The 27,429-nt window shown below is 45.5% G+C and overlaps 1 protein-coding gene across 3 annotated transcripts; it reads left to right on the top strand.

Annotated features, from left to right (window-relative positions):
- Positions 1 to 181: 181 nt before the first annotated feature.
- SEMA4F (ssemaphorin 4F) lies at positions 182 to 27,429 on the top strand. 3 transcript variants are annotated; one of them, XM_040458416.1, is made up of 15 exons: positions 478 to 496; positions 2,113 to 2,184; positions 2,770 to 2,921; positions 3,583 to 3,642; positions 3,876 to 3,974; positions 8,876 to 8,969; positions 19,028 to 19,147; positions 19,243 to 19,394; positions 20,044 to 20,222; positions 20,431 to 20,578; positions 20,704 to 20,926; positions 21,065 to 21,174; positions 21,289 to 21,449; positions 24,793 to 24,851; positions 25,080 to 27,429. In XM_040458416.1, exons 4-15 carry the CDS (start codon positions 3,592 to 3,594, stop codon positions 25,688 to 25,690), a joined length of 2,007 nt encoding a protein of 668 aa, XP_040314350.1. In that variant the 5' UTR covers positions 478 to 496; positions 2,113 to 2,184; positions 2,770 to 2,921; positions 3,583 to 3,591; the 3' UTR covers positions 25,691 to 27,429. The 3 variants fall into 3 exon arrangements, with proteins under 3 accessions (XP_040314348.1, XP_040314347.1, XP_040314350.1); XM_040458413.1 differs by lacking the exon at positions 2,113 to 2,184 and having other exon boundaries at positions 205 to 496; XM_040458414.1 differs by lacking the exons at positions 2,113 to 2,184; positions 3,876 to 3,974 and having other exon boundaries at positions 182 to 496.

Genomic DNA, 27,429 nt, shown 5'->3' with positions numbered 1-27,429 from the left:
TAAGCTTTTGGAACTCACTAAGCAAACCAGCCATTGGAGGACCTGGAGCCGCACCTCCAGCCCGGTTCCGAAGTAGAACTCCCACCTAGACCTAGGTCTAGCTCCTCCTGTACCTGGGTTGGGCTTCTCCGCTCCTTAGCTCCGCCTCCACCCAATTTCGATTGGCTGGAGGAGGAAATCGGCCCGACCATTAGTCCCTTCTTGAAGAGGCGGAGCTGGGTTGCGTTCTCCTCTGGCCGACGCAGGCCGAACCGGACCGAGGAGATTCGAGTGGGGCCGAGGCCGGTGGCACCGCGGCCCAGAGCGGAGGTGACAGGGCGCGCCCCACCCAGCGGCCAGGCGGAGCCTAAGATGCTGGCTTTTGCCAGGCGGCCCCGCCCGGGCTCCCAGCCGCCTCCGGCCTCGCCCTTTCCGTTGCTGCTGCTGGCGGTGCTGAGCGGCCCGGTATCCGGCCGCGTTCCCCGCTCGGTTCCCAGGACCTCGCTTCCTATCTCAGGTAAGGCGTGGGTGCCCTCGCCCTCAGCCCTTCGCGCCGCTCCCGGGCCCCGCCTGCAGGTGCCGGCACCCACCTGCCCTTACCTACCAGCCCGGGCAGGCGCTCTGGGGCCCCTCCGCGCTGCGCACCGAGTCCCGCGCCACCCACGCCCCTCCAGGACCCGGGCGGGACCCCCACGCTGTGCTGTTCCGCAGCATCGCTTCCCGGCCTCGCGCTTCGGCTCCCATGACACGCCCAAGGCGGCTCCTGCTGCCCCTTACTGGCAGGACCGCGAGAGAGTTAAGCCCCTCATCGTGCAGAAGCGGGCACTGAGGCCCAGGGAGGGGATGGAAGTTTCCCCGAGGTCGTCCATTTCGGGGAATGGACTCCCATATTCCCTTCTGCCCAAACATACACCTGTGTCCCTCACGCCAGCTTGATGCCTATTCTGCTTCCAAACTCATTGGTCTTTCGTTCTATTCCAGCCACCCATCCTTCTGATGACCAACTCAGCATCTCCATCTGCCCACTTCTCAAATCTATTCCCTTATCATTTCTATCTCCCTGCAGGCTTTTTGCCTCGCTCGAAGCCCTCATCTCCCTAACCCACTTCCCAGGCCTCTCACAGCTCTTACACCAACTCCCATTGTCTGATACACGATCTGTGGATCCATCGTAACCCTCTTAACTCCTCAGCATTCCGTGCTTTCTCTACCCATTCCCTACATTGAATGTTAGGAAATCATTCAGTGAGTTGATTTAAAGTTCTGTTTAAATGATTTCTAAAGTCTTCAGAAGAAAAAAAAAAAGGAGGGTGGAGATTTGGTCCTTTGAAAAGATCTGGAAGAAGCCAAGGGATGCCACCAGGCTAAAAATGGTCATTGGAATGATTCACACTTTAAAAGCTCTCTGCTGAGGTGGGCATGGGCATGGCCATGGACCTCGTTTTCTTCTCAGTGGGCACTGAGTGTTAGCACCTAGTGCAGACCCAGTGAAGTTGAGAGGGCAACCTGTTGGCAAAACCTCGCAACTGGGTAATAGTAATTTAGAGTCTAAACTTCAGCCTAGTGACATAGGGTTACTTTGAATCCAGAAGACAAAGTTGTGGTCAGAGCCTGGGGTTGGTTTGTGCTGGAGCAATAGCCACAAAATGGCGTTGAGGTTGATAACCAGAAATTCAGAGAAGTCTAGATAGCAAGGTGAAACAGAGTTGGGGATACGAGTGGAGGTTGGGTGTTCCAGGGCTTATAATGAGCATGAGAGAGTAGGCAGGTCCAGCGCAGATTTGACTATGGGTGTGGGAGGATGGGGTGGGTGGGGCTCCATACATCAGCACATCCAGGAATGAATGGCTGGTAGCCATTCTGTCAAGTCTTGAGGGTAGCTGAGCAGATGAACCAGGTAGAGCAGAGCTGTATTGGTACAAGGATAGGGGCTCCAGAGTGAGCTAAGAAGATAAATTCCTGCTAACTTATTTGTTATAATCTTTAAATGGAATTTTGAATGATGACACTGAAGTTTAGACTTGGCCCAAATGGAGCACATACCTAAGGAAGGAAAACAGGAACCATTTGTGAAACATGCGCTATATGTCAGTTACTTCTACATATGTCATCTCATTTAATTCTGTCAACAAGCCTGATTGGTGGTGTTTACAGATGAGGGAAGTGATGCTCAGGGCAAGTAACTTACTCAAGATCATACAGCTGGTAAGTGAAAGAGCCACATTTAAACTGGGGCTGATCCTTCTCCACAGCACATTCTCATGCCCACTTTTTCCCTCTTTGGGTGGAAATGGGGTGGGGTTGGGGAGGTACAAGAGCAGTGAGAAGACAGGAGATAGTCTCCTAAAGTGTTGGTGAAGAGAGTGAATCATTTCCCTTCCAAGTAAAAACAAGTTACTAATAAGTAGTTATTTTTTTTTTAAAAAGGAAATTTAGAGAAGAAGGTACTTGTACTTCCTATAGGTATTTTCAAATTATGTATCATGTTGCTATGGATAGAAATTACAGACTTAGTATTTATGCTGTTATTTTAATAAAGTGTTTTATTTTTATAGAAAAAGCATACTTGGCTGCATTGTATGCTAAATATTCTGGCCTCATCAGTTATCTGTCTTTGGGGAAGTTAGATGGTTGGCCTGTCAAAGCCCTGTTTTTACCCTTCATGGCTGCTAAATAAATGATACTTGGAAGAAAACAGAAATTGAGCCCTTTGGCTTTGTCTTTGTGGACCCAACCCTTATGAAACAATGGCTGATATCACTCTCCCCTCTCACCCTCTCTTCCTGCCAGAGGCTGACTCCTATCTCACCCGGTTCACCGTCCCTCAGACATACAATTACTCTGTCCTCCTTGTGGATCCTGCTTCCCATACACTTTATGTCGGCGCCCGGGACACCATCTTCGCTTTATCCCTGCCCTTCTCAGGGGAGAGACCCCGCAGGGTGAGAAATGAAAGTGGGGAGAACCCCAGACTCCAGAGCATGTGGTTAGATCCACAGTGTTATGAGATGGGGTGTGTGTTCATAATAACTAAATATGGAACAGTGGTGGTGGTGGCAGGGGGGAGTGTCGGTAAAAATGAATATAGGAAGAATATTGGCTTCATTATCTCAGCTAAGGGTGATGGGAGGGGGTCATGGTGACTGGGGACGTTATGAGGGAGTTTAATGCTAGAGGAGGCCACAGTAACCAGGTTTCAGGTGACAGTGGGCAGAGGAATCATTAGAGTCACATTTCTTTAGGGCAATAGCTTTTAAACTTTTTTGTACCATCCCTTAGTAAGAAATATATGGTACATTTTGACCCAGTACAGGAAGTGTGTATTTAAAGAACACATTCTTGAAACAGTATCTACTCTCCTGTATGTGATACATTCTGATATATTCTATGTCATTAAAATTAAAAACAATTGATTTCATTACTCATTAATGGGTGGAGACCTCCAGTTGGAAAAATGATGCTCTGACTGAAGGGGTGGGGGCTGGGGGGTGGGTTGTCTCTGAAGTTCTCAAATTGATGGTGGTAGTGGAACTGTTTCACCTACCCTGACTTGGGAAGAGTTTGGGGAGAATCTGGGAGAAACAGTCACTCCTCCTTTCTCAGATTGACTGGATGGTGCCTGAGGCCCACAGACAGAACTGTAGGAAGAAAGGCAAGAAGGAGGTAGGTGTGAATCCTGGCCCTGTCCCAAGTGTCCCATTGAGACCTGGTTCTAGCCCTAGCTCTGTGTCTGTCACCTGCAGTGCTCCCATAGCAGTGGGCCCAGGCAGGGGCTCTAACACCATGTCATCCCCTGTCATCTCTGATCCCGGAGCTGTATCTAACTGTCCTGACACTACCCTGCCTTTCCCTGTACCTGCTGCTTCTGATTCTCTCTAATCATCTCTGACCCCCAGGATGAATGCCACAATTTTGTCCAGATTCTCGCCATTGCCAATGCCTCTCACCTCCTCACTTGTGGCACCTTCGCTTTTGACCCGAAGTGCGGGGTTATTGTGAGTGACGGGTGGGAGGATGGGAATGGTCTCCTGTGAGTGTCCATGACAGGGAGCATGCTTAAAGCCACACTTGTGCATGAAAAGCATTGGGGGTGAGGGATGTCTTTGCAGGGTGGGGGTAGGAGTGGGAGGGCGAGGCAGGTTGTCTGTAGAAGGTGAGGTACACAGAGTGAGAAGAGAGAAGAGGGACGGTGAAGGAAATTAGGAATGCTAGCTAGGCTAGGGAGAGGATAAATTCAGGAGAGACTTCCGAGGCTAGTATCTCGTGTTTCCTTTGTCCTGTGTATGCTTTGTCCCAGCAGCCTACATCCATTTCCTAATCAGCATAACCCATGCCTGCTTCTTCCTCCCAACGTGGGTGACTGTCTTTCACCACCTGCTCCCACTGCCGACTTCGTTCTGCGCAGGCTGTGACCCTCTGCTCTCATGGCTTCTGAGGTCACTACCCACTAATGTAGTACTTGCTGGCCCGTATTCTGGATCTTGCCTTCAAAGTGGGCACTTTGTCAGCCGTCTCTTCTTCTAGGTCCTGTTCATTGCTGCCAGAGCCCTGGACGTCTTTGCCCTCATACTCAGGCAGGCTTGGTACATGTACACCCCTAATCATATCTAGCTAGTCATGGCTTCTAAAGTTACTGGGACTGGTAGCATCTCAGGAGGGTTTTAATGCTTTTGAACCCTCAGCTTTTCCCATCAGTTATCCAACAGTCAGTTACTGGTCCTCTGCCAGTATGCACTTGTGACAACAACCTGGGATGAGTCAGAAACCTCCCCTGTTCTTTGTATTCAGTGGCTCCCCTTTCTGCTCCAAGGAGCAAAAGGAGGGAGTGCAATGACTCTCTCTCCTGACCCTGATCCTTAGCTGTAGATTTTGACTTGATCCTTTTGCAAACTGCAGTACTCCTTGCCACTTGGATCTTATCAGTGTGCATCTCCAAACCCCTCCTTGCAGAAGGCCATCCTCAGGTCTCTTGTTTCCAGTGTTATGACTGTATATGTTTGACTGCCCCGGTCAGTCCCTCTAGGCTGGCCCTGGGGTTAGTTGGGCTTATGTTGAGTCCTTTTCATAATGTGGATGAGAAAGACTCTCCACCCAGGGTGTGCATAGCTTCCTCATCTTGGCAAGGTTTCCAGGTCAGGGTGGTATTGAAAATCTCTATGTTCCATCAAGTAATGCTGAGGGTATAGCTTCCCTACAGTTCTTACAAAGCTCAGAAAGTAGTGTGGAACTGCCATTGCCATATTTGTCTTTTTCCAGGCTGCACACACTTGGGGAACCCAAGGGTGTGAATAGCAGCACCATGGCTTATAGACAGTATGATCACTCCAAATTAATTTCCCAGGGCCTACTATTCTTCCTCGGCTGTCTGAGGGGACCCTGATGGTTGTTAGATTCTAAGTATCTGGACATAAAATGTTCTGTACGTCCTGTCAGGATTGGTGTCACTTGGACTCTTAACTACTCCTGAGAAAAATCAGTAACCAGAGTAAAGCCAGGGATCTGTGTCCTGCACTCCCATGACTTTTAGCTCCTTCTCTGAACACTCCTATCTAGCAGGCATATGAAATGAAGGAGCATCCTTTGGTCATGGCTTGTTTGTAGGAGAATATAGGGCACAGGCCCCCTACCCCCCAAATCAGCTGTGTTAACACTTCAAGCCATATACTAAGACTGACCTCTAGACTTCCTGAAAGTTCTCTTCTGCCTTTACTGTCTTATCCTGCTACCTGGCACTCCCGTCTGCTTAAGGAAGTTCTTGCCTCAATCCTTAGTGCTAAACCTCTCACATCCCAGACTGATGACTTTGAGACTATGTATAACTATTATGTGAGATCTTTGACTAGCTGATCCAGACACAACGACTCACTCAGAGTTGATTGCTCAGAGAAATGAAGGTTCTTACAAAGGAAGTTCAAGCACTGGACCTACCAGCTCTAACTAAAAGTGAAGTTCTGCCATTGAGTGACAGTTCATTGGAGGAAAACATATTTTTGAGAGAGAGAGAGAGAGAGAGCATGTGAGTGGAGCAGGGGCAGAGAGAGAGGGAGACAGAGGATCTGAAGCGGGCTCTGCACTGAGAGTGGAGAGCCCAATGTAGGGCTCGAACCCATGAACCATGAGATCATGATCCGAGCTGAAGTCAAATGCTTAACTGACTGAGCCACCCAGGCGCCCCTGGAGGAAAATATTTTAGTTTGCTTTGTTGAGAGAATTCCAGCAGTTAACAGAAAAATGCTAGACTTAAACACCAATAGCAGTGACAAGATTTCACATTCAGTTGAAGATGTACTCTGGCCCAGGCTGGTGCTGGACTTTACATTCAAAATTGAATTTAGTTCTTATCACCACACTATGATATTTAGGTATTATTTATTTTCATTCTACAAGCAAAGAAATGGAAGTTCCAAAATGTTAGGTACCATGTCTAGTATTATATAAGTGGCAGCGGCAGAGCCAAGATTTAAATCCAGGTGTGTCTGGTTTTGCCCCACCCCCCGGTCCTTCTAGTCCAGTCTGCAGCACAGACGACCTTACCTGGTTTCATTATCTTGTGACATTTGACCTGTTTCGTGTAACAGGGGCCATCTTTTCTTTTGTTTTCCCCCTAACCACCTGGGGAGGGTCCTTTATATGTCTTATACCCTTCTTGGCCAAAGCCAAAGGATGGATTCCAACCTTACAGCTTGGTGAGAGCCTTCCTACCTAGCTGTCTTTCAGCTAGCGAGACTTGCCTCCACCACAACTGATGATGCAGTGAGGAATCTCAACACTCAGACAGAGACTGTGGTGGAGTGGTCTTGCCCCCTTCAGACCCTAATGAAATGTCACTTTGATAAGACAGTAAACATAACCTATCTGGTTAATAGGAGTCTCACTTGCTGAAAGATTATAAACCTAGATAACACAATGATGCCATCTGGGGAAACTGTAAGAGGAATTGTTTCATACTTCAGTAAAACATACTGGGTTTTAAGGGGGCTGATAGACCATCTCTGTGAGGAAGTCCAGCAGTCAAGTGCCAACACAAACTAGAGATTGGAAGGCATCACACTTTCAGAGAATTTGGGCAATAATTTGCATAGAAAATCTAGCTGGAAATGTAAGAATGAGTGAGGTTATTGAAATATGTGTGACAAGGACTAAGGATTGATCTTTATGATACATGGTTAGGGGCTAGAAAGGAAAATAGAAACTACCAAAGGAGATAGAGAAACAATTAGATAGGAGGAGGATGGTAGGCTTCCAAGAGAATCAAGACAATATTTGAAGGAGGGAGTGAGTCAAAAGTATCAAATGCAGCCTAAAGATTAGGAGGGTGAGCATTGAGAAAAGGAGTCCTTGATGAAATGTAAGGGAGTAGTTTTAGGCAGAGGGATCAGAAAACATAATTTGTTTTCTAGGAATAACAAGTGACCCAGGTTTGGTTAGAAGAAAGTATTCATTTTGAGAAGCATTAGAAAGTAAGTAGTTTTGACTAAAGTGTTTGTACTCTAGGCAATGGTGGGCCATTTTGTCACTTCCTTGCTCAAAAACTTACCAGGGTAGTGACTGATACTGTAGGAATATTGATCTGTGGGGGGTATGTAGAGTAAATTGGGGGCAAGGCTAGGCAGTGTGGAGAGGAGGAGGTTACTGCTGTAGTTTAGGTGAGAGGTCACTGATGGGCCACAGCAGCATGTACTAACCTTTGTCCAAAGTGCCCAGACATCTTGGTAATCTCTCACTGTCATCCGTCATTTTCTCAGGCTAGGCTGCTCCCACTGCCTCACATGTGAGATGCTTATGCCCCTGTGGAGGCAGAAGACTTTCTCATCCCAGAAGACTTTCTTGACCCAGTGTTCCCTTTTTTTGAGACCTCAGATCACATCTAATTTTAACAGGCCTTCTTCAAGGCTCTCAGTAAAGTAAAACCTTGCTTGCCGACCATAGCAAATAGATGAGCAGTTAGAATGGGTCAGTAGTATACTTACACTTAGGGGATATAGATCTACGTTCCCACTCCAACTGCCATCAGTGTAGTTAGGCTCCAGCAATACCATATGCCCTCCCTAGTGAACTAGAGGTATTGTGTCTGGCTTTTCTATGCCATAACTTTGATTCCTAAGCAGCCACAGTTAACTTCCCTGCCAGTCTTAGGTTGACATCATCCCTGGTTGCCATTTTTAGATGTTATCTTGAAGTGCTCTCTTAGTGCTGGATGCTCAGCTGAGGTAACTTCCAGCTGGCCCTGGTGGAACTCTTACATCTCTCGCCCCTGTCCAGGTCAGTCCTGCTGTAGTCCCTGGATGAAGAAGGCAGTTACTTGCCAAATCCTCAAATTCTTACCTGAGTTTCAGGTCTTTACTGACTTTACAGATTCCCTTCCCCCCTTCTATGTTTCCTTGACTCTGGTCTTGTCTTTCATCCTTGGGTAGGAGTAGGGGGAGTATGGCCCTTCTCTCTAAGCCCCTGCTTCCGGTGGTCTTATATCAGCCTGAACTATTCTTTACCCTTCCTAAGAGCTCTAGCCCTCAGGAGACTTGCTTTCTTCCCTTAGTCCCCCTTGTCCAGTCACATATTCTCCAGCCAGTTGCAAACCCTAGCATTTCAGAGGAAAGATCTGCCCCCTCAGCCTCTTAGCATCTTCTAGGGCTGTCTGTGGTATTCTTTCATCAGGACATGTGGGTGTTGGAACTAGGGGAATGGAGGGAAGAGGAGCAAATGGATGAAAAGAGGGATGGCAGAGATGGGAAATGACGGGGTGGGTGGGGGAATCAGGAATAGACTGGGAGTATGGGGATGGTAGCGGATGGGGATTGGAATGGAAATTGAACTGTTCTTTCATCTGACCATCTTTGTAATTCTCACCATGAACCTCCCCATGACCCTAAACCAATTGCCCCCTTCTGGTCTGTAGGATGTGTCCAGTTTCCAGCAGGTTGAAAGACTTGAGAGTGGCCGAGGGAAATGTCCTTTTGAGCCAGCTCAGCGGTCAGCAGCTGTAATGGCTGGTGAGTGGGGAGAGCCCAGAATCTGTGGCTCCTTGCCGTAATTGCCTCCTTCCCCACCCCTGCTGTTGGAATTTCTGTGTCCTTTCTTTCCTTTCCTTGCAATGTCTATTATTCCCGTGTCTCTTTCTAGCCTTTCCTGTTCTTCCCACGGTGCCTGTGTCCTCCTGCTTTTCCCCAGATTATTATTCCCCTGGGTTTTCTCTAGAGAATATGTCCTCTGCACCTCTAGTATGAGTGTTTGCTCTGTTAACCTCTTTTTCTTTTCTCATGGTGTTTTCCCCCTTGTTTCTAAGAGGAATCTACTACAATGCATATTGTAATAAATTTGGAAAAAGTATAAAGAAGAACATAAGAAATCTTGTAGAACAGCACTGTTCAAAAAAACTTTGTGGAACAATAGAAATGTTCTATGTCTGTGCTGTTTAAAATGATAGCTGCTAGCTACATGTGGCTCTTGAGTCCTTGAACAATGTGACTAGTTTAGCCGAACGAAGGAATTTTAAATTTTATTTAATTTTAGTTTAAACAGAAATACCACATGTGTCTAGTGTCCACCATCTTGGCACAATTCTAGAATATCAGAAAACCACTGCTAATATTATGGGGTATTTCTTTCTAGCTTTTTTTTTTTTTCAACGTTTATTTATTTTTGGGACAGAGAGAGACAGAGCATGAACGGGGGAGGGGCAGAGAGAGAGGGAGACACAGAATCGGAAACAGGCTCCAGGCTCTGAGCCATCAGCCCAGAGCCCGACGCGGGGCTCGAACTCACAGACCGCGAGATCGTGACCTGGTTGAAGTCGGATGCTTAACCGACTGCGCCACCCAGGCGCCCCTCTTTCTAGCTTTTTAAATGTATGTGTGCACACGCATGTGCACTCATGCACATATATTTTGCTGGCCAGTCCTTTGTTGCTCAGAGGAACCAGTCATCAGTAATGACTGTTAATTCCTGCTGTTACTTCTTTTGACCCAGCTCTATACAGTTGTTCAAGTGTGGAATGGTTCAATCACAGTTTATGCCCAAATGTTTTCTGGAGAATGACTGCCTGATCCTTAGGCAGCCACAAAGTGAATTGTTTGTGTGCCACGTAGCCTGTATTTTAGGTCAGATCACCCCATGTACACCCTTCAAATTTAGTGAGAATCCGGCCATATTCTCACAATAGTACAAAACAATAAGGTTAATAAAAATTTTATGAGCATGTGTGTATTATAAAACTTTTTAAAAAGATTATTTATATTGAGAGAGAGAGACAGAGAGAGCAAGCACAAGCATGTGTGCAAAGGAGGGGCAGAGAGAAAGAATCCCAAGCAGGCTTCGTGCTGTCAGCACACAGCCAGACACGGGGCTTGAACCCACACTCTGTGAGATCATGACCTGAGCTGAAATCAAGAGTTGGATGCTTAACCGACTGAGCCATTTTAGGTGCCCCTATTGTAAAACTTTTAAATGTCATGCTACATGGATTTAATTTTGAATTTTGTCATGTAATTTTATATCATAGTCATTTCTATACAATTTAAAATTTTTTATGAAGAAATTTAATAATATGATACTACTTATTCTTTGAGCATACCACAATTTAATTAAGCAATCCTAAATCACTTATGTAAGTTTAATTTCCAAGTTTATTTAGTTTACCTCAAAGTTTTTGCTATTACCCATAAAACTATAATGAACATACTTGTGCATACATTTTTATCCTCATGTTAGATTATCTTGAGACTCCTGGGAATGGATTACTATATCAAAGGGTGTGAACATTTTATGGCTCATTATTTGTTGCTAATTGAGTTTTTAGAAAGAGTATACCAATTTACACCCTAAATCAGCAGGAATGAGAGTGTTTGTTTTTTCTCACATAATTTCGCTAGAATCATATTGTCATTTTGAAAATCTTTGCTAATTGAGGCTAAAAATGGCACCTTGTTTTAATTTGTATTTCTTTGAATATTAATGAGGTTAAACATTTTTCACGTTTTAGTACTTATTTTTATTTCTTCTTTGGTAAATCCTCTGCTTGTATTCTTGGGCTAATTATTAGATAGAATATATTTTCAAATCTATATTTTTTCTCTTGTGATTACATTTTTAAGTTAAATCTTTTCCCAGTTAGCAGATAAATTTTTTCTTCTTACAGGTTTTTCCCCCAAACATTTAACTCTTTGATCTATTTGGAACTTACTTTTTTTTTTTAATTTTTTTTTTAACATTTATTTATTTTTGAGACAGAGAGAGACAGAGCATGAACAGGGGAGGGGCAGAGAGAGGGAGACACAGAATTTGAAACAGGCTCCAGGCTCTGAGCTGTCAGCACAGAGCCCGACGCGGGGCTCGAACTCATGGACCGTGAGATCATGACCTGAGCCGAAGTCGGACATTTAACCGACCAAGCCACCCAGGCGCCCCTATTTGGAACTTACTTTGATGAATGGCATGAGATGGAGATCTAAATTAATTTTTCCCATTTAGTTGATCAGTTGACTCAGCATCATTCATTATACTGCTTTTTTTCCTCTTCACTGACTTACTTTTGCTGTGAACTTAATTGTAAAATTAATTTTTACCTATTGTTTTGGATTCCATTTTATGAAAGACAAAAATTGGGATACAAGATCTAACAGTGACTTTTTTTTCTTATGTATGACTTTATAGGAAAAGTCTTAAAAAGCTAGCTATACAGATGAAATCACTCTTACACAGTTAATGACTTCCCTTTTCTGAAAAGTAATAAAATAACAAAAGTGTTTGAAAACGAACATCAGGTATAAACCTCCTGCATACAAGATTTGTCATTTTTGTCTTTTATCTGCAATTGAAATTGACAAGATCTTGTTAATAGTTATACATGTTTGCATAAAACAGTTTACTCAATAGTTTTCCTGACTTTTTATCAAGCATCTTTGGCAAAACTCTGAGCCAGTCATTGGCTCATTAAGAAAGATTCATCAGTTTTAGAAATGATGAATATCTCTTGATTCTACATAATTTTTTATCAACAAGATGAATTCTCAATTACAACAATCTAAGGCAATCGATTAACGTACTTTCTTTGTTGCAAGCAGGAATCTTTATATCTAACCTTCTGCATGTAATTTCTCTGTGTTCTAGTCAGCAAGTGAATTCACACTAGCATGTGGTTTAACAACACAAATTTCATAAATAAGATCATTGTATGACAAAAAACATTTTTCTAAAAGGAAAAACATTTTTCAAGAGGGTTTCAAGTCTTTTTTTTTTTTTTTCTCCAGGTAATGAAATTCAGGTTGCTTTCAGCTGATAATTGATGGTTGGAAATAGTTCTAACAGTTTAGAATGGCTAGCTTTCCCATGCCTCTTTCTGTCTTAGATCCAAATCACAGTCAATCCCAACATTATACACTGTCCTCTGAAGTTTTTGCTTTATAGGGCTATAATTTAAGTTTCTTTAAATTTGACTTAAGTGCCAATACTTGGTTGGAGTTTTCAATGTTGATCTGTTAAGCCCTGCTGTCCTTTTGTTTTGAAAATAGCGGTCTAGAAAATGGCGGCAACATTACATAAGAACTAGAACCAAATTCGCAGTTAGGGTCTATGAAAATGTCCTTAAGGATAATGGAGGTATTTTGAAATAAAAAGAAGAGCTTTTAGTAATGAAAATATTAGAATATAATAGCAGGAGTATCTCTTGTTTTAAATTACAAGAATTACAGTGTGCATTATAGATAATTGAGAAAATACAGAAATATATAGAGAAGGAAGTGAAAAGTTCATTGTAATTCAATCATCACTAGGTAGCCACTATTATTACTTGTATTTTCTTCGGCTGTGTCTGTGTGTATATTTGTAACATATTGGAATTATTATGCATATTTCACTTAGTATTATATACTGAACATTTTGTCATAGTATTAATTACCCAAAACATGAGTTTTGGTGATTACTTACTCCTCTCTTACTTGAATGTAGCCCAATCTATTCCCATGTAATTATACATTCAAAATTTAAAATAAATTATTGCTTTTATAAATAATGCAGTGGAAGAAATCTTTTCACATAAATGTTTATGTAAATCCTTTACATGAATCTAATTAATTGCGTATGAGTCAATCTAGAAAGTAGAATTGCTGGGCCAAAGGGTGTAAAGGCTTTTGTGATACTTGGTAGATTTGGCCAAATTGCTCTCCAGTTAGTCCCGCCAGCATTGACAAGAGGACCTCTTCCATTACACCCTTGTCAATCCCAAGTAATATAGTTCATTTATTTATTTTTATTTTTTAACTTTTTAAAATGTTTTTATTTTTGAGAGAGAGAGAGAAAGAGCGAGCACGAGTTGGGGAGGGGCAGAGAGAGAGGAAGCCCCAGAATCCAAAGCAGGCTCCAGGCTCTGAACTGTCAGCACAGAGCCTGACGCAGAGCTCGATCTCGCAAACTGTGAGATCATGACATGAGCTGAAGTCGGAGGCTTAACCGACTGAGTCCCCCAGGCACCCCCCAAGTAATATAGTTAATAAACATACAGTGACCTCTTCCAGAGCCCAATTTTATATGTTTTTGCTTGCATCGCCATTAGTGAGGTTGAACAACTTTTCATGTGTTCATTGGTACTTGTATTTATTTAGGAAAAAGTCTCAAATCTTGTTCTTCAAATGTGACATTTATTTGTATTGCACTTAGATCAAATTAACAAAATTATCTCAGTATTTTTATTTGCACTATTCCAGTTTGGAAAAATGCAAATATTTTGACAGTAATGTTCACATTAGCCTAAGAACACTGGCATTTCCTTCTGTCTCCTTTGGGGGTCTTTGTCTTCCTCTCATCCTTTCAGTGTTGTGGTTCCTTGGACCCCCAGTCAAGGTCCTATTCTCTTCTTATTCACTGCAGTTGTGATCTCAACCAGCTGCGTGGATTCTGCTTCCACTGCATTCTGATGCCCCCCCAGACATTATCTGGAGCTACAGACCATATATCCAATTGCCTTCCAGACATCTCCACATACATGTCCCACAGAAATATGAAAATCAGCATGTCCCAAACTGAGCTCATCATCCTCACTCATCTCCCCCAAACCTGCTCCACCACTAGTGTCCTCTCCTCTGAGTGCATAGTGCCATTGCCTCCTCTCCCCCAACCCTGCCCCAAGTACCCAAGCTGGAGACAGTAGTCAGTTATCCTCGGTTCTCCTTGTCACATCCTATAATAGATAGGGTTTTTATCAAGAAGAGCAGAAGGAGGGAGGTTTTGTTCTTTCTCTTTCAGAATCTGCCCTGTGTTTTATCTCTGTTTAATCTCATTGCATCTTGCGATTATTGCATCTGCCAAGAAGCTTTGCAAATGTTTCAGATGCACTGCATGCTGCCAGCATTTTAGGGTCAAGCTTCCTTCTTAAATTTCAGTGTGATTGTCCCAAGACTAGCATGCACACACTGAAACAAGACACTTAGAAATCCTAGGTAACCGACAGAGGAAAAGGTAGAATAAACACTGCATCTCCAACTATCTAGTTATGTCCTCATTATAGGCTGTTATTTAAAAAAAAAAAGTGTCTAGCTGGCCTAATCCTTAGATAAGGGAATAGAGAATATTAGGATAGGAATTATCTGTCTTGCAAATTTCTGACCATGATAAGAAAAGGGAGTGGAGGAAGGCCAGAGCATGTTTAAAATCCTTTTTTTTAAAAAGCTAATGAATGATTATTCCTATTGTATATCTTCTTTAGAAGTGGCCATTTTTTTTTTATATTAAATGTAATTTATTGTCAAATTGGTTTCCATACAACACCCAGTGCTCATCCCAACAGGTGCCTTCCTCAATGTCCATCACCCACTTTCCCCTCTCCCCCACCCCCCATCAACCCTCAGTCTGTTCTCAGTATTTAAGAGTCTCTTATGGTTTGCCTCCCTCCCTCTCTTTAACTTCCCCCACCTTCCCCTCCCCTGTGATTCTCTGTTAAGTTTCTCAGGATCCACATATGAGTGAAAACATATGGTATCTGTCTTTCTCTGCCTGACTTATTTTACTTAGCATAATACCCTCCAGTTCCATCCATGTTGCTACACATGGCCATATTTCATTCTTTCTCATTGCCAAGTAGTAGTCCATTGTGTATATAAACCACATCTTCTTTATCGATTCGTCAGTTGATGGACATTTAGGCTCTTTCCATAATTTGGCTATTGTTGAAAGTGCTGCTGTAAACATTGGGGTACAAGTGTAGAAGTGGCCATTTTGATACCAGAGTGAAAATTTCAACCCCCAGGGTGTAGTGAGACACTCACTGCCATGGTGGCATTCTAGGCTGTCGGTGTTTGGTTGCTAGTACACCTGGGAGGCCGATGTCACAGGCTTTATGCTTGGGTACGTAGAGATCTATTTCCACATGAATGTGATTTTTCTTTGGCTGTGATTCTTTACTTTTTGTGGCTTTCAATCCTTTTCTCCCCCAGTATTTCTAAAATTAAAATATCTTAATTTTTTGAGTTATAAAAGATGGTAACTACAAAAAATATTTAGTGAGTACAAAAAAGTAGAAAGGAGAAAATAAAAATCGTTGTGATTCCATTGATCAGAAATAAATACCATTAACACTGTAGAGTTATGGCTCCTTCCAATCTTTCCTATATCTACAGGCATATATACATATATGTATATTTTTAAATAGGGTTATATGATACCTGGTGTTTTTTTCCTAACCAGCTTGCTCACGGAATTTAGCACTATGGGAACCACTCTCTTTTGCACATCATCTGTTGCCAATAACAAATGTGTGTTTTAATGTTTACTGAATTGATTCATTCAGTACTAACTTGCCACAATTGCACTTACAGGGATATTTTATTATATGAGCAATCCAAAAGAATATTTGAAATTGAGACTATCCTGGAGAATCTAGGGCATGTGGTGATCCTGTGTCCTCCTGTGGACTGTGATGGCCGCTGTTCCTTCTCCTCAGGGGGTGTGTGCGTGCGTGTGTGTGCGTGTGCGTGTGCGTGTGTGTGTGTGTGTGTGTGTGTGTGTGTGTGTGTAAGACTGTGTTTCAAGCCCCTTGATATTCCTGGAACACCTGGAACCCTACTACTTCTTCCCAAAGTGTCTGACCCCTCCTGCTGTCCTTTAGTGTCAGTGACCTTCTGCTCTTTGTCTCTGAGTGAGTGTGCTCTTCTGCAATTCTAGGCTCCGAGTTTCTGAATGCCCCCATTAATTTCTTAGAAACTTTGCGGACCTTTTACCTCCATCCACTGCTGGGTCCCTGAAAATCATTTATGACTGTTGCTCCCCATCCCCCCCAACCCCCACACCAAATCATGCTCCTAAATATTCGTAACTGTCTCTTCCACACATCTCCCTCAATTCTCAGGGCATCCATGACACAGCTTCTGCTAGGGTTTTAAGTTTTATAGTGTTTTGTGTACAATGCTTGTAGGGAGATTTTTCATTGTAGCTCTGGTTTCTGTATCAACTTTCCCCCCCCGTCTTGGAAGTACAGAAGATTGGCTTGTTTGCTCCTCCATGTACTGCCAGACTATGTCCCTAACCTGGTTTTCTCCTTCCTGAAATGCTCTGGGAGGGAATGGGGTGCCATTTTGTGGTCCACATAAGGAACCACAACTCAACATGCACTGAATGCCGGCCATGTGCCAGGCCTATGTGTGGCTCTATGTTTGTGTTGCATTTAACCCTCAGTGCCGCTGAGTGGAGGGCCTTATTATCTCTATGCTGTATTTGCGGTACCTGAATCTAATTTGCCCAAGATCATACTACTTGTAAGTATTTAGGGTCCAAAGCCAAGCCTTCTGAGCTCCAAGATGTTGGGACTTTTTCCACTGCCCTCAGAGGGTTTCCAACTCTTTTTGCTTTGTATAAAGTATTTTTGAAAATAGGGTTATTTTTCCAGTGCCTGAGACATGCAACTTTGCTCAAGCATCTGTGACCCTAGGATGATTGTGCTTTCCCCAGAGTGGCCCTACTCACTACTGCTTCCTTCAAGGTGCGTGAGCCCTCATAGCTCTTGCTGGGCTTTCCATGCACTGGCTTCTAAAACACCAGCCTCTCTTGCTTCTCTAGCCTCTCTCTGACTTGATTTTCCTAGTTGTCTTCATGTAGCTTCTCCCCTTAAATGGTGGTATTCCCAGGGATCTCTTCTCACTTTCTCTTTCTCCCTGGCTGTCATATTCATGGCATGGCTTCAGCCCAGTTCCCAAGTTGCCTACTGGCCCTGTTGTGTAGGCCCTTCTGTTTGATTGCCTTCCAGGATCTCTGACCAGATGTCCTGAGGAGACTGCAACCTTAGCACGTTCTACATCTGAAGTTGCTTCCTCCCCAACTACCTCCTTTATGGGTCTTCTCCTATCATTACTTGCCTTTGCTCATGGTATCACCCTGTGCTGTCATTCATCGTATAAGCTGGAGACCTTAAAGACATTATTTTGTTCCATTCTTTCACATCTCATATTCAACTGATTTTCAAATCTTGTTAATGGATTCTGCCTCAGAAATATCTCCCCAGTCAACCCTTTTATTCCCCCTCTGCTGCTACCTTAGTTCCGCCCCTCCACTCTTGCCTGGATTGTGTGAATGGCCTTTTAACTAGCACTGTCTTCTTAACACCCTGGACTGATTATGTCACTCTCTTCCTCAAGAAAACCTGCAGCTGTACTCTTCCCTGTAGGATAAAGTCCACATTGCCAGGCATGGCAGAGCAGATTCTTATAATTGGGTGCCCATCTTTTCACCTGCAGCTTATCTCTGCTCACTAGTCTCACAGCCCCCTGGGCCCTGCCAGAGCTGCAGCCACGGGGAGTGCCCATATCCCTGAACATGGCTCCTCTTGTCGCCACCTGCCTGTCTTCCTCCCTGAAGTCTTTCCATCTGGCAGATTGCTCATTCCTCAGCCCCAGCTCAGATGTCACCTCTTGGATGCTGTTCCCCCCGTTAGATGTGTCTGGGTTCTCCTCCGTGTTCCCCTCCACATCTGTTAGTCCACGCCTCCTGGAATCTGATCACGTTTGTCTTCTAGACTCAAACGGGAGTTCTTGGGGGCAGCAATGTGCTTGACACCTGGCACAGTGGCTTCTGTGCAGTAGGTGGTGAAGGAAAATGCCACTCTGTCCTGTCCAGAGCTTCTGTGATACTTGAAACTTCTCCAAGGGGTCATGACCTTCTTTTACCCCTGGAGCAATTTTCTCCCAGTCTGTCTGAGCCTTGTCTGTGTTACAGGGTGGCTATGGTTGTCCCACATTCCGCCCACAGGGCTGCACCTCCCCTTCCTTCAGAGTGTGTGATTTCTCTCCCCTCCAGTCCTCACCGTCTGTAGGGCGCCTCTGCCCCGGCACTGTACCAGGAGGAACGAGCTGATTCCTCATTGCTTTCTCTGGCTGGCCATGCAGTATTCATTAATCCCCCAGGCTGCTGTTTCCCAAAGTGAGGTTTCTCAAAGTGAAGTTACACATTAGGGTAACTCCTACTGCTTGTTTGAAACTAGTTCTTGGGCCATCCCCTAACACTACTAAGTGAGAATTTCTGGGCACAGGGCCCAGGAATCTATGTTTCGATCAATTCCCCAAGTGATGCTGGTATACCCTAAAGCTGTGACTTTTTCCAGAACAATGTCCACCCCCAATCAGAAAGAAGACTAGTTCTGTCAGACATTTACCAGAGGGGGAGAGCGAAAGTAAGACTGGGCATACTGCAAAGCAAACCCCCTTCCTGGAGAGTCATAGTATAATTAGTACATTATGGGATAGAAGCATACTGAAAACACTGACAACAGCAAACAAACCAACAGACAAAAAAGCCCAATTTGCACAAAGGCAGCCTTTATTTTTCCTTCCTGCACATTAACGTTCCAACAGGTTTCCCTTAACGCATGTTGCCTTTACTGCCCCAGAGCATTTTATGTCTATGTGGATTTTAAGTGAGATGTTGCCTGTCAGGTGCTTAGCAGTGCCTGCCATATCATGGGCGCTCAGCTCCTAGGGTTCCTGCCCCCTGCTTTATCCTCTGTGCTGCCTACAACCCCTTTTGCTTCCCTCAGTCATCTCTGACAGCTCATCTCCTCCCTGTCGCCCTGCAGGGGGGGTCCTCTATGCTGCCACTGTGAAAAACTACTTGGGGACGGAGCCGATTATCTCCCGGGCTGTGGGTCGCGCTGAGGACTGGATTCGGACAGAGACCTTGCCATCCTGGCTTAACGGTGGGGAGAGGGGGCAGGGTGCATGAGGGACAGAGCTGGCTGAGGCCGGGTGGCCCCAGGCTGTGTCTGGTATCTGAAGCCACTGGTCTCCCCAGCCCCAGCCTTTGTTGCAGCCGTGGCCTTGAGCCCAGCCGACTGGGGAGATGAAGACGGAGATGATGAGATCTACTTCTTCTTTACGGAGACTTCCCGAGCATTTGACTCGTATGAGCGCATTAAGGTCCCACGGGTGGCCCGTGTGTGTGCGGTAAGACCACCGTCCCGACTGTCTGTCTGTTATCTTCTGCTCTGTCTGTCCTCTTGTCTTTTCCTTTCTGGGCCCCTGTTTTTGCATCTCTCCTCTGTCTCCTTTTTTCCCTCTGCCTTGACTCCTTTTCTGGGAGTTGGGGGGTGTGGGGAAAGGGCTCTGGCTTTTCACCCCCATAATTACCATTGTGACACACTGTCCCCAGGAGGTGGACTAGTGGAGAGGTAAAGGCAGGAACTGCAAATAGAGAGTCCTGGGTTCAAGTGCTAGGTCCACCAGTTCCTGCCTCTGTGACTCTAGGCAGGTTTATTAGCATCTTTGAACCTCCTTTGTAAGGTAGAGTATTAATGACCTCTAGCTATAAGGGTTGTATAAAGCATGTAGGACAGTATTTCAAAAGTGCACAATGAACTTAGTCACCATCATTGTTATTGTGACCTTTTTCGCCCTGTATCTCATTATCCCATGCAGTGCTCTGTATCATCATCCTTGCATTTCTGTGCATCTGTCTTCTCATCTGTCTGTGTCTGCCCTGAAGACAGGGGAAACCTATACTGGTGTCCACAATGTTGGCCCTCTAAGGCCACACACAATGTGGCCTTCCCATAATGTTGGCCTTCTAAGAAGAACTTCCCATGTGCTCACCCAGGGGGACCTTGGGGGCCGGAAGACCCTCCAGCACAGATGGACAACATTTCTGAAGGCTGACCTGCTATGTCCAGGGCCTGAGCATGGCCGGGCCTCCAGTGTCCTGCAGGACATGGCCATTCTTCGACCTGAGCATGGATCGGGGACCCTCATCTTTTATGGCATCTTTTCCTCCCAGTGGTGAGGAGGTCCTGGTGTGGAGGAGAGCTACAGGGTGGGAGAGACATGGGGATGGGTAGGCTCTCCCTGGAGCCCTGTTCCTTCTGCCCTGGAGCAGGATGCATGGCTCCCTGGGTCATGGTCCCTGCATTTCTCCTGGGTCATCTCGGGATGAGTTGCTGATTCCCAGTTCCCTCTAGATATGTGGCTCCAACCTGTGCTCTTACAGGGAGGGGGCTGCCATCTCTGCTGTCTGTGCCTTTCTACCACAAGACATTCGGACAGTGCTGAATGGTCCCTTCAGAGAGTTGAAACATGACTGCAACAGGGGACTGCCTGTCATGGACAATGACGTACCCCAGCCCAGACCTGGAGAGGTGAGGGGGCTGAGGCATCTCTTCCCTTCACACCTGAATTGCTGCATGAGAGAAAGGGCCCAAGTAAGCATCACGGAGACTTCCTGGCCCCTGGGAAACTGTCACCCATCCTGTGTTTCCTCTAGTGCATCGCCAACAACATGAAACTCCAGCAGTTTGGCTCATCACTTTCCCTGCCTGACCGTGTGCTCACCTTCATCCGGGACCACCCACTCATGGACAGGCCGGTGTTTCCCGCCGATGGTCATCCCCTGCTCGTCACTACAGATACAGCCTATCTCAGAATTGTGGCCCACAGGGTGACCAGCCTCTCAGGGAAAGAGTACGATGTGCTCTACCTGGGGACAGGTACATTTCATAGTCAAGTGAGTTGCCCATCCAGTGCACACATGCCCCTGTCACAGAGAGGGTCCCATACATATAGGTGTCAGAGTCCCAGGCACAGGTATAGCTGTCATTGTGTCTTGCCCCTTGCCTGCTTCCTAGAGGATGGACACCTCCACCGAGCAGTGCAGATTGGAGCCCAGCTCAGCGTCCTGGAGGATCTGGCCTTATTCTCTGAGCCACAGCCAATTGAGAGCATGAAATTGTATCAAGTGAGTTGTAGATTTTGGGGAGTTTGCTGGGGGGACAGCTGAGCCCAGATCCAGTTGGTTACCCTGAAGTCTGAGAGATCCAGCATGTTCTTCTTCCTCACTGCTTTTCTGTAGAACTGGCTCCTGGTGGGCTCCCATACTGAGGTGACACAAGTGAACACAACCAACTGTGGCCGTCTCCAGAGCTGCTCAGAGTGCATCCTGGCCCAAGACCCTGTGTGTGCCTGGAGCTTCCGGCTGGATGCGTGTGTGGCCCATGCTGGGGAGCATGGAGGGTGAGTGTCACTGCACTGGTCTCCTGCCTGCCGTTTCAGGGTACTGGCCCATCCACATGTTTATGTCTGTTTCTCATCTGTTAATGCTGCCCTACGTGTGTGTGTGTGTGTGTGTGTGTGTGTGTGTGTGTGTGTGTGTATTCTGTTTGTGTCACTTGTGTGTCCATCTGTCAGTCCCATACTGATTCATGTGTCTGTCCATCTGATGCTGCCTCATCAATGTCCTTGCCTCTTGCGCTGACCTTGATCAACCTCCAGGTTGCCACACACTTCTCGGTTTTTATTTTACAAGAGCACTCAGAAGTGTTTTCACAGTTGACTCCTCCTTCTTTCCTTCCTCGTGCCTTCTATGACTCTGCATTCTCCTGGGCTTCCTCCCTCTCCTACCAGTCTGTGTCCCTTACTGATTCCTTTTCTATCCCACTTCTGAATGTTGATATTTCTCAGGGTTCAGTCCTTCTCTTTACACTTCTGCACACTCTCTAGGTGATTTCATTCCCATTATCTTCAACACCAACTGCTGGCACTGAGTGCCAGTGACAACTACAGATGAGCCTTTAGTTGAGCTACGGAATTCCCTATCTAACCACCTACTTGATCTTCCTTTTGGATGCTTCACAAGCAACTCAAGCTTAGCAAGTTTTAGCATGCACTGTTGTTTCTTCTTTCCTTCACATGCTCCTCCCATGGTTTTCCTCATCTTGAGAATGGGATCTCCATCCTTCCAATTTCTCCAGCCAGACTTGCCTGCACTGTATTATAGTTTGTACTCTAGCTCCACCTGTGATTTCCTCAGTTCACAGCCACTTCTCTCCATCTCTGCCACTATCACCCTAGTCCAAGCCATCGTCACTTCTTGACCGGGTTATTCTAATAACCCCTTAATTGGTCTCCTTTTGACCATTGGGGGATCCTACCATCTATTTTCCCTTTAGCAGATAGTTTAAAATCATATGTCACATTGAAGCAAATCCCTGGCATAATATTCATAAAATATTTCAATATGTGTCTCTACCAGATAAGGACTCTCTTAGAAACATTTTATTATTGGGAATTTCAAACATTCAAAAACAGAATAACATAATGAATTCCCATCATCTGTTGCTCAGCTGCAACAACTATCAATTCTTTGGCCAATCTTGCTTCATCAATACCCTCACTCACTCCCAGTTATTTTACAGCAAATCTCAAACATCATGTCACTTTATCCATATATCTTGCAGAGTATGTCTTTAACACAGAAGGAATTAAAAAAAAATAAGCGTATTATCATTATAGTACCATAAACTTAATGTCATGAAACATCCCATCAGTGTTCCAATTTCCTCAAGTGGGTAGACTTAAAAATAGTTGCTTAAGTTAGGATTCAAATAATGTCCATCAATTGCAATCGATTGAGGTGTTTCTTTTCTTTTTTAAAAAAATTTATTTATTTATTTTTGAGAGAGAGAACGCACATGTGACAGGGGCAGAGAGAGAGGGAGACAGAGAATCCCAAGCAGGATCCATGCTGTCAGCACAGAGCCCGACTTGGGGCTGGATCCCATGAACCATGGGATCATGACCTAGGCCAAAATCAAGAGTTGAGTGCTTAACCAATTGAGTCACCCAGGCGTCCTGATTGATGTGTTTCATAAGACTTTAATTTTTTTTTAATGTTTATTTATACTTTTAGAGACAGACACAGCATGAGTGGGGCAGGGGGAGAGAGAGAGGGAGACACAGAATCCAAAGCAGGCTCCAGGCTCTGAGTTGTCAGCACAGAGCCTGACAGGGGGCTTGAACTCACAAACCCTGAGATCATGACCTGAGCCAAAGTCGGAGGCTTAACTGACTGAGCCATCCAGGTGCCCCAAGACTTTCAATTTTTAAGTAAGATTCCCTTTAATGAAACATTTTTAATTGATTGCTTAGAAAGTATTTTTTCAAAACTGACTTTGAGATTTCCTATGTTGAAGCCCAGTTAATCTGCAGTATATTTGTATATATTGCTGAACTGTAAGGTTACCAGTATTTTAGAATTAAAAGTACTTGTTTTGGGGATCCGTTTTTCATTAACAACTTTGATCTGGTAGTTTCTCTTGGTAGAACTCTTAAATGTCTAAGACAAGGCCAGTGCTTCATTGTTTTAATATCCATTAAAATAAGAATTTCATTGTTCTTGGGTATACTGTGTACTTGAGCCTCAGGGTCCCCTTAAGATATAAATGTGTGTGGGGAATGTGGGGTATGTGTATATGCTAATATATTTCTTGTTAATACAAGAAATTACCAAGTTGGTGCCTGTATGCACTCTATGCTCCAAACCTCAATTCCTACAAGCAAGAAAGACTATGAAGTTCCTGTAGCTATAGCCCACATATGGCCTTCCCATGTTCCCCACTCTCAGCCAGACCAAGTGACCTTGGTTTTACCCAGAAGGTTGTAATGTATTCATACCAGTCTCGGAGCTCATTTCAGATGCCTTAATTCATGTTGAAGGAGTTCACACTCAAATGGAGCCTATCTTTGGTTGAGGCTTTTGGTTGCTCTCCACTGACAGCTTGATAGAGGTCTCCCTCTGGGGAGTGGTGAGGTTTTTGGAGTGAGCAGTCTATCCTGCTGTCCCTCTGTCAGACACAGTCCACCCACATCCTGGAAGTGCCAGGATTGTGTTGTTTGAAATATATCCATTAGAGGCTAATAGATATCAACAGTTGTTGGAGACAGAATGGTCCTACTTGGAGATGAACAGCTTTTATGAAACAAAAAGTCACATCACCGGCCCTCACAGAATTTTTAATGTTTATTTTTGAGAGGTGGGGGAGGGGCAGAGAGAGAGGGAGACACAGAATCCTAAGCGGACTCCAGGATCTGAGTTGCCAGCAAGGAGCCCAACGTGGGGCTTGAACTCACAAGCCATGACCCTCATAGAATTTTGATTAACTTGTATAGAAAAGAAGTTTTCTCTCTTAACAGAAAAAAAGTTAACTGTAGTTTTTATGGACTTCTTTTCCCCAGAGAAATCTTGTGGTTGTGGATACCCAGATAACATTTCTTAGAAGGTTCCCATGTGTTTTTTAAAAGCAACCTCCAAACACTTTTCCAGCACACCTAGTGCAAATTTAATTCCCTGTGGTCTTCTGGAAATATCTGTACAATTGGATGTGGCAAGTGTCATGAGGAGTAAAAGGGGTATCGGGGGAAATTTTATTGATGAAGAGGATGTTGACTGATAGTTTCAGGAGTGATTTGTGAGATGGTGGGAGCTGTAATCTCATTATGTTACTGAATGTTCGGTGGTACTGAGGAAGGTAGAAGGGGGTGTTGACACTGGATTTACCAAGTATTCTCTTCTATACAGGTTGGTCCAAGACATAGAGTCAGCGGATGTCTCTTCTTTGTGTCCCAAAGAGCCCGGAGGTCTGTATGGTTTAGGGAAATGTGGGTGGAGTGGGTGAAAACGGGCTAGAATGTTGTCCATTTTGGATCCGCTTTAAAAATTGGAAGATTGGGCAGCCGGTGACCCATGGCCCTACTTTTTATCTTTGTCCCCACGACCCCTTATATCTGATATCATGCCACATTTCTCTGCGTTACGTCCCAGCCGGTAGCATCACTACCTTTTGTGCCTTTGCTGTCTCTCTGCAGAACGCCCAGTAGTGTTTGAAGTTCCTGTGGCTACAGCTGCGCATGTGGTCTTGCCATGTTCCCCAAGTTCAGCATGGGCGTCCTGTGTGTGGCACCGGCCCAGTGGAGTGACTGCACTTACCCCCCGGCGAGATGGGCTGGAGGTGGTGGTAACCCCAGGAGCCATGGGTGCTTATGCCTGTGAATGTCAGGAGGGTGGGGCTGCCCGTGTGGTGGCTGCTTACAGCTTGGTATGGGGCAGCCAGCGGGGCCCCCCAAGTCAGGCCCACACAGTAGGGGCGGGACTGGCTGGCTTTGTCCTGGGGGTTCTTGCAGCATCCCTGACTCTCCTTCTGATTGGTCGGCGTCAGCAGCGACGGCGACAGAGGGAACTTCTGGCCAGAGACAAGGTGGGCTTGGACCTAGGGGCCCCACCATCTGGGACCACAAGCTACAGCCAGGACCCTCCCTCTCCTTCTCCTGAAGATGAGCGGCTGCCCCTGGCCCTGGCCAAGAGGAGCAGTGGCTTTGGTGGCTTCCCTCCCCCCTTCCTGCTTGATCCTTGCCCGAGCCCAGCCCACATTCGGCTCACCGGGGCTCCTCTAGCCACATGTGATGAAACATCCATCTAGGGCAAATGACCGCTAGTGCATTGGTAGCCCCTGGAGGGGAATGACCATTAAGATGCTGGGGGTAGTGGGCCTGGAAGACGGTCATGGCCTCTGGGTTCTCTTTTGGTCTTTGTGTAATCACTTAGACTTCGTGTCTGCCTACTCTGGGTTTGGCTGGGCTCTGGCCCAAGCCTGTGCTTGATTTCCTGATTGCCATGCGAGATCAGAGCTGCCTTCTCCAGCAAATCAGGACTTTTCCCATGCCTGCCCTCTGAACCGCTGCGACCCCTTCAGCCTTGGCCCCCCATCTTGGGCCCATTAGTTTGAGGATGGGGAACAGAACATAGCTATGACTTTGCCTTCTGGTGGGCCCTGGCCAGAAGGAAGGCCCCTAGAGGTGGTGTGGGGCTAGTGTGCATTGATCTTTTTGTTCATTCTCTTTAGTTTATTGGATTCTCTGTGGGGAGTGCATGATCCCCATGTCACAACATGAAATCTCTGCCCTGAGATGTCCCCCAACCGAGTTTTCCTTCTTCTGTAAAAGAGTGTGTGTGTATACACAGGTGTTCGTTGGAGGCCTGGCCACATGTGCATGAATGACTGGGCCAATGCTCAGGTGTACTCATGAGGGGTCAGGAGGGGAAGGTGGGAATGGAGGCATTGCCTGCAGAACTTCAGACCCTGCAGGCAGTGAAGGAATGGCTTTCCTTTCTAAAAGGAAACAAGCCACCACCCCATCCCCATCATCTCCTACAACCCTTCTCTTGAGTAGAGAAAAACTCCCCAAGTGACCTTTTGGGTGGGAAGGACAGCGGTACATGTGACCCCATCTTTCTCTTTGTTTTTGCCTCCTGGCTGCCACCACTGCCACGCACAGCTGTTCTTTTTCTGGCTGGAGTACAGGCTGGACCGCCTTCTTTGGCTCCCATTAAAAAAACTTCACAACATTCTAAGCGTAAGGGACAACAAAAGGGGAATAGTCATAGGAAGTAGAAGTTGCAAAAAAATAGGTTTGTATCCGTGACTTTACTCAGGTTGACACCCTCGCCCTAAATCAGAAGTTCTCCACCTGGGGTCCATGGACTCCCTGAAATCATATGCAAAATGTTGTCTGTACCTGTGAGTCTGTGTTTTTATGGGGGTGGGGGGTTATGGCTTTCATCAGATTCTCAAGGCCTTAACAAAGTTAAAGGACCACGCCTCGAGGTTGCCACACATTGGCCAAGCTGAGGGGTGCCACACAGCGGCAGCTCTTCCTGCCCCACCATCCCTTCCCTGTGGCCCGCCCTGGACTTGCAGCTGCTGGATGCCCTCTTGTTTCTCCCATCCCTGGAAACTGGGCTCTGTGTGTATTTGAAGATACTGTCAACTCCTACCAAACATAAAGACCTCTTCCTGCTTCACAGCTCCCAGATGCTCTAGGCTTCTCCTGCTCAGTCCTGGTCTTGGCCTGTGTATGTGCCTCGTTCATCCCTGGTGGGGGACCCCTTTGAGCTCCAGTGAATGATCCAGCCCTTCTCAGTTGAAGTTTCAACTCTACTTACCTTGGCAGCAGCCTGTGAACTACTCAAAAGAGTCCCCTTGGGTTTGGGATTATCAGTGGCTTTGCCACTAATAAGTGTATGATTTTCAGCAAGTAATCTAATATAGGAACATTGGTTTACTCATATGTAAAGTGGGGATAATAATACCTACCTCAGGGTTGCTGCAAGGATTAAATGGGGAAACATGTAAACAATAAAGCACTATCTATTCCAGTA

The sequence above is a fragment of the Herpailurus yagouaroundi genome, unplaced genomic scaffold (genome assembly GCF_014898765.1).
Source record: "Herpailurus yagouaroundi ecotype Mexico unplaced genomic scaffold, PumYag 221, whole genome shotgun sequence".
NCBI lineage: Eukaryota > Metazoa > Chordata > Mammalia > Carnivora > Felidae > Herpailurus > Herpailurus yagouaroundi.
The sequence above is the reverse complement of the archived record's forward strand: the minus strand, read 5'-3'. Positions and strand labels throughout refer to the sequence as shown.

What these genes read in the sequence shown, in the direction of transcription:
- SEMA4F (XM_040458413.1), top strand. Translation starts at nt 352, where the DNA reads ATGCTGGCTTTTGCCAGGCGGCCCCGCCCGGGCTCCCAGCCGCCTCCG. An exon ending in CAGGGGAGAGACCCCGCAGG is followed by an intron (nt 2,922 to 3,582) that starts GTGAGAAATGAA and finishes CTCCTTTCTCAG; the next exon opens with ATTGACTGGATGGTGCCTGA. An exon ending in AGAGCATGAAATTGTATCAA is followed by an intron (nt 21,175 to 21,288) that starts GTGAGTTGTAGA and finishes GCTTTTCTGTAG; the next exon opens with AACTGGCTCCTGGTGGGCTC.